Source organism: Mus musculus, chromosome X, assembly GCF_000001635.26.
Source record: "Mus musculus strain C57BL/6J chromosome X, GRCm38.p6 C57BL/6J".
Taxonomy (NCBI): domain Eukaryota; kingdom Metazoa; phylum Chordata; class Mammalia; order Rodentia; family Muridae; genus Mus; species Mus musculus.
In genome coordinates this window covers 99,844,137-99,850,136 of record NC_000086.7, presented here as the reverse complement: position 1 = coordinate 99,850,136, position 6,000 = coordinate 99,844,137, and the positions used below count along the sequence as shown (strand labels likewise).

At 50.6% G+C, this 6,000-nt stretch overlaps 1 protein-coding gene across 1 annotated transcript in view; it reads right to left on the bottom strand.

Annotated features, from left to right (window-relative positions):
* Positions 1 to 1,347: 1,347 nt before the first annotated feature.
* The window catches only part of Tmem28 (transmembrane protein 28), a 28,626-nt gene continuing 23,973 nt past the window's right edge, over positions 1,348 to 6,000 (bottom strand). The window contains exons 2-3 of the mRNA NM_001081283.2: positions 4,577 to 4,748; positions 1,348 to 4,177 (exon numbers count right to left, since the gene is read on the bottom strand). Of these exons, the coding sequence (NP_001074752.1) occupies positions 3,792 to 4,177; positions 4,577 to 4,748 (558 nt within the window). The 3' untranslated portion in view covers positions 1,348 to 3,791. The remainder of the gene's footprint in view (positions 4,178 to 4,576; positions 4,749 to 6,000) is intronic.

Genomic DNA, 6,000 nt, shown 5'->3' with positions numbered 1-6,000 from the left:
GCTGGTGAAAAGAGAGAATGTGAAAGCCATCATAGCAGAGAGGATACTTAAGCTGGATTTTGAAATCTAGGGAAGGTAGTGATGGGCAGAGAGGAGGAGAAGGCATTCCAGGAAAAAGAAACTAATGAGAGCCAAGAGCAGAAGAGGAGAGGGTGCAGGGCTCATTTATGGAGCAGCCTGTATGATGGTTGCTTGCATGTATATATATATGCACCACATACATGTGCCATTGCCAACAGAGGCTAGAAAAGGATGGCAAATATCTTGGAACTAGGGCTATAGATGGTTGTAAGTCACCATGTGGATGTTGGGAACCGAACCAGGGTTCTCTCTTGGCCACCACTGGGGCATCTCTCCAGCCACAACCATGGCCGTTGTGTTAGGTTCCTTCATAGTACCTGGGACTGTGCTAGATGGAGGATTGACTGGGGCCAGAGCAATCGAACAATAGATTAGCAGGACAATAGTTAGGCTATTATAATAGTCCAAGCAGAAGTCCCGAGGTCCTGAAGTCCTGGAGTGGCTTAGTGGGATACAGGGTAAAAAGAAGGGCTTGGTGCATAATGCAGAGAATGACAGAATTTGAGATGGGAGTAAAAGAAAAGGAAATGATCAATGATTGCCAGCTATTGTGTCAAGTGATTATGTGCATACCTTATTCTCACAATAACTTGACTTGACTTTTTAGATCCAGTCTGGTCTCAAAGGCCATGTGCTAAGTGCCATGTTCCATTGCATTTGGAGGAAACTGAGAGTGGAGCTTGTTTCCTCAAAAAGCAATCCAAAAGCTCAGCCTAATCATGCTCTCCTTTTCTCCACTCCTAGCAAAGGGGCTCGGTGGCACAGGCTCTTCTGCTGCTCCTTCAGTAGTAGCTATTGTGTATTCCTTGCTCCTGCAGTGGGAAGATGAGTCTGGGACAGTGGCCCATATGGAATGAGTTAGGGTGGTTGATTAGTTTTTAGTAATTGAGGCATCATGTCAAAATCTTGAGTTCTGGCTTCTCTTGCATTCAAAAGAAGGACTGGACACATGCCTCACATTCCCACAGTAAAACCTTGGACTTGAGCTTTGGTCTTTCCCTATGCCCTGGTGTTCTTACCACTCCAGGCTGAGCCTGCACTCTTCCTCAGCTTTGCCCTTTATGTGAGTTACCATCTTGACCACTGTCAGTGGACGGCTTTGTGATTGCCTTGTCTAGAATGGTGTACTACAAAATTTATGTTTTCCCCTGAGATTTAATCTGAGTTAGTTGGCATCCTCTGGCCCACTGTCGTCCTCAGACTTTAGAGTTTTTTCCTAGAGCAGCAAGCTGGATTCTGCAGAGTAAATCCACCAAGAGAGATTTATCAAGTCTTACCATTTATTTCTTTAAGGGGTTAAACAAGAGCAGAGATGTCTCTGCCCCACAGTGCAACAAAATAGAAAGCAGTACACGTACAGACACTCTCACTGAAACACGGAGGCTGGGAAAGAGGAAGGCAGAGACAACTGAACCATAGCCGGGGAAAGGAGGAAGGGATGGGAGACTACTAGGGGACCAGCTTGGAGACTCAGTCATAGGAACTAGTGCAAGAAAGGCCTACTCATGAAGCACAGTGTAGAAAATGGCATAAGAAAGCCGCCCAGCTCTGCTGCCTGTGACGGAGGGCAGGGGCAGCTGGGGAGGTGGAGGAGTAGGGAGTTGGGTCGATGGGGACAGTCAAATGACTGTGAGGTGGAGTGTGGTGCCCCTTTCCCCTGCCACTGGGCAAGGCCTTGGGCTGGTCTGAGCCAGGGGTCTCCTGGGCACTTGGTGAGGGGGAAGAGAGGATGGGAGTCTCCAAGGGTCCATTCCCTGGGACCATATTGTCCCCCTTTGCTTCCCAGTCCTTTATCCCCTCCTGAGGATGCAGGCGTCAGAAGGCAGTACTGGGATCTCTCTGGAGCCCATGCCCCTGCCTTTCACTTACACAGAAGCACATCTGGGAAGGATCCAGCACCTCGTACCCTCCCCAGCTGAAAAGAGCACTCTAGGGATGGGGTATGTGGCCGGGCCCGAAGTGCTGAGGGCCAAAAGATGGAGGACACAGGGTCCAGGCAGAGGACAGGCTGTGAGATATGAGTAAACTGGCAGAGAAACGGGCTCCGTAGGCTCAAGAAGCTGATTTGGGATCCAACAGTGGCCCTTGAATGAAGGAACCCTTGTCTGCTAGGGAGGGCGTCCATCCATCACAAAGCTGGCAGGGTGCAGCTCCTCCTTCCCCTCCCCTCCTGTTTCTCTGTAATGCTGCTCCAGGACTGTCCTCCTGTATGCATCCTTTTGGTCTCTGAAAGCCATTGGCCTATCCCACAAAGAATCGGGCTCCTGTTCTTGTCAGCTTGCATTGGCTTTTAGATACCCAGGCAATGTGTCCTTCCTTTTCTTCCAGCAGGTCAGTGCAAGCAAGGCCAAAGGCTCCCAAGCCTCATCTCTCACTCATCCCTTTAGCCTGACTAAATGAGTTCCTCGGGCAAGGGTTAGCAGCAGCACTTTATCTCCAGTCAGAGTCCTCTTGCCAGCCTCTGAACTTTGTCCAGCAAGGGCAAGGGGTGGCTAGAGAAAGGGACCTGCTAAAGGGTGAGGAGGAGTCTAGCTGTCCCTCAGTGGGACAATAGGCCACAAGGTCAGGGATGGGAAGGGATGAATACTCTTTGGTAGGCTGGGGATGGACACAGGATGGGGTAGGGGAGGCTCATCTCTGGAGAGCTCTGGGGTAACACCACCAGCTCTCCTTCATGGAGGCCTGGGCTAGGACAAGATGAGGGAGTGTAGGGACCCAGGCCAGGCCTGACGCACTTGGACTCAAGTCCCTACTCCCTGTGGAGATTGGAAATGAAAGGTCTGTGGCCCCAAGGCCAAGATTTCCAGGGCAGAGCAGCCCTAGGGAGTGTGTGCACCTTCTGTAAGATATGGCCCTCCAGACAGCGGCAGTCCAACCATGTGCCCTCAACTTTCTGGGTGTTGGCTCCTGAGCTCCTTCCCAGGGATCTCTTTATGCATTTCCTTCTTATTTGGGGGGCCACTCTTGAATCTATCTGCCTCAACACTAATCACCCACCTCCCAAAAGCCAGGTATCATTAGTGTAGCCATCTCTTCAGGCCACCTCTCCCCTTTCTTCTCCCCTTCCCTATCTTTCTTCTCTTCTACCACTCATTCCATATCCAGTTCCAATCCCTCATTGCCTAGGGTGGTGGGGGCAGCCTAACTAGGGCACCTTCCTAGCTGTCACACTGTGTGCCTCATCCTGTGCCCGCCCCACACTCAGGGTGCTGACAACGCTGGCAGGAGGGCAACCACACTGTCTGCCGTCACCTGTAGGGATATGGGCAGGAGGGAATTAAGGATCTTGGCAACGGAAGGAATGTGGAGGGGGGAGAACTACTCCCCTCTGTGCCCCCCAACATTCCCTGCAGGGCTGAGGCTGGGTAAGCAGCCTCCTTCCCTGGGGTCAGGGCTCTTGGCAGGAGTGGGCAACTCCAGCCCCTCCCCCTTTTTAGAACTAAGCCCCAAAGGTGGGGCTTGGGAGGGGACACCTGCTGCTCCTACCTTTTTCTCCTGGGTGAGTTTTACAGCTCCTTGGGGGCCCTCTGGCCATTTTGTTGGAGCTGCTTTTAGGGCAGGGGTAGATTGGGGACGATATCTGGTCCCCCATTTCTCCCCACCCCCACCTGATCCTACACCTCCTGTGGGAGATGCTTCCTTCCCCCAGCCTGGAGCTGGGCTGGAGCTGATGTCAGTATGTGGTGGAGGTTTGTCCTCCCTCCCTGTGGTCACTCTTCCTGTGTCAGCCCCTCCTCTAGGGCAGGCAGTGTCTCCAGTCCCAGTCCCCCACCACTCTGGCTGCTGGAGAAGGACACTACGGTATGGAGGAGTATAAGAACAAGGACACAGAGCCGGATCCTGCTGGGACTGAGGCGGGAGCCCCCAGAGACCGGCAGCAGGGAGGGCTTGTTGCTGACTCGGCTTGGGGGTTCATGGCGGGGATGGTAGTGGTGGTACTGATGGTGGTAGTGGTGAAAATAGGAGTGGTGGAATTGCTGGTGGTGGGTTTTAGGGGGCTCAGAGTCCTTGAACTTCTTCTTCTCCGACTCACAGGAGACCCACTGCACATCACAGCACTTGGTTTCCGGCCGCTTTGGTGAAGTATCCATCAACCCTGCCAACGGATAAGGAAGGTGTGTTGGGGGGAGGGTGCTCTAGGGAGTTGAAGGCTCTACCTTAGCTGTAAAAGGGATGCACAAAGCTGAGGCTCAGGTAGCACTACTCAAGAAACTCTCCCCACCAGCCCTCACATCTTCTGCTCTCGTTCCTTCCTTCCAGGGATGTCACCAGTTTCTCCAGAGTAACTAGTAGCTCATCATGTTCTGAGTAGATATGGCCACTCTGGTCTTTTTGTCCTGTTCCATTTGGCCCTATCCCACCCAACCTGGGGACCTGAGTGCCAACTCCTTTGCCACTGACTTCCTGATCTGACCTGTCTTCCATTGATGTCCTTCCTGTCTCCATGCCCCTAAGCTCTTTCATCTCCCCCTCTTCCCCAGTGCCCTGACTTTACCTGTACAGATAAAGCCAGGGAGGCCTCCATACACCATTTCTTCATTGTCAGGGAGGATAAAGGGGCACCGGGTCTGCACCTCCAGGCAGTATTGCTTGCAGGGCACCCAGTTCTGGCATTCCTGCTGGGTCACACTGAAGTATTCTGAACACAGCCAGGCCTTGTAGACAGCCTGTGGAGGCAAGGAAACAGCGTTAGCCAGTGCCTTGTGTAACAAAGCTTCCTGTGTCTCTCTATGGAGCCAAGCCAACTTGACCCCAGCATTTGGAGGAGGCGTTGTCAGAGGTGTCTACCCATCTCAAAGCCAGTACTCTTGAGTTCTCTAATCTACCATCATCTGAGATTTAGAATTATTGGTCAAAATTACAAAATTAATCCTGTGTCAGAATGGAAGGAACTTTACCAATCACTTCATCCAACTCTATCGTTTTACACATGGCTCAAAGACGTGTATCCGAGGTTACCGATATGTAATGAGGCAAATCTCAGTTGATAAACACTGCCTTTGTTGATGGTGCAGAGCTTCTAAGTTCCAGACGATGAGAATAATTCATGTACTACCTCAAGAAGGAGATGAGAATAATTCATGTTCTAACTCACTGGACTATTGTGGATTAAATAGCATGGCACATATGAAAATGTTTTGTGAACTCTAAAGGGCAATACAAATGTGAGGCTTATCTTTAATAAAAACTGGAATCTGCCTTTCCAGGCACCACATGTGTCTTTGAGCCCTTCTTAATCCAAGCTCTGTCTTGTTGGCTCAGCCCTGGTATGGAACCGATATCTCTGACACTGCTACTGTACTGCTCGTGGAATCATTCTTTGTGGCTTCACTTTGCTAGTATCCTTTTTTTTTCTTCGTCTAGCCCACTCCCAACCCAGCACTGGGTCTAGAGAGAAAGCTCCCTTGCTCCATACCTTGTCTCTCCTTGAGTCTATGGTTTCTCAGAAAACTTAAGTCACTTAGGGACAGATAATTCTGTCGTAGGGGTTGTGCTGTACATTGTAGGATACCGAGTAGCATCCCTGGCCTCCACACCTTAGATACCAATAACAATGTCTCCTCTCCCACATTATGACATGAAAAGAATGTCCCCAGCATTAGTCAAATGCCCCCTTGGTGAAGGGCAGCATAATCCCTCACCTGGATGACAGATGTTTCCCACCTCTACTTTTGCTCTAATCTATTGCATGAGAATAAGCGTGGACCCAAGCTGTTAGCAAATTATATCACTCCCTTGCTTCAAGCTCTTAGATGCATTTGACTAAAAGCCTAGTGTTTAAGTACAGATTTCAAAGCCCTGCACAACTCTGCCCATCTTTCTCCAACCTCATTTTCTATCTCTCTTCAAGCTCATCATGCTGCACAAAGCAGAGGTTTTCTTTCTTTTTCTTGAATGTGCCCTACTTCTCTCTACCTC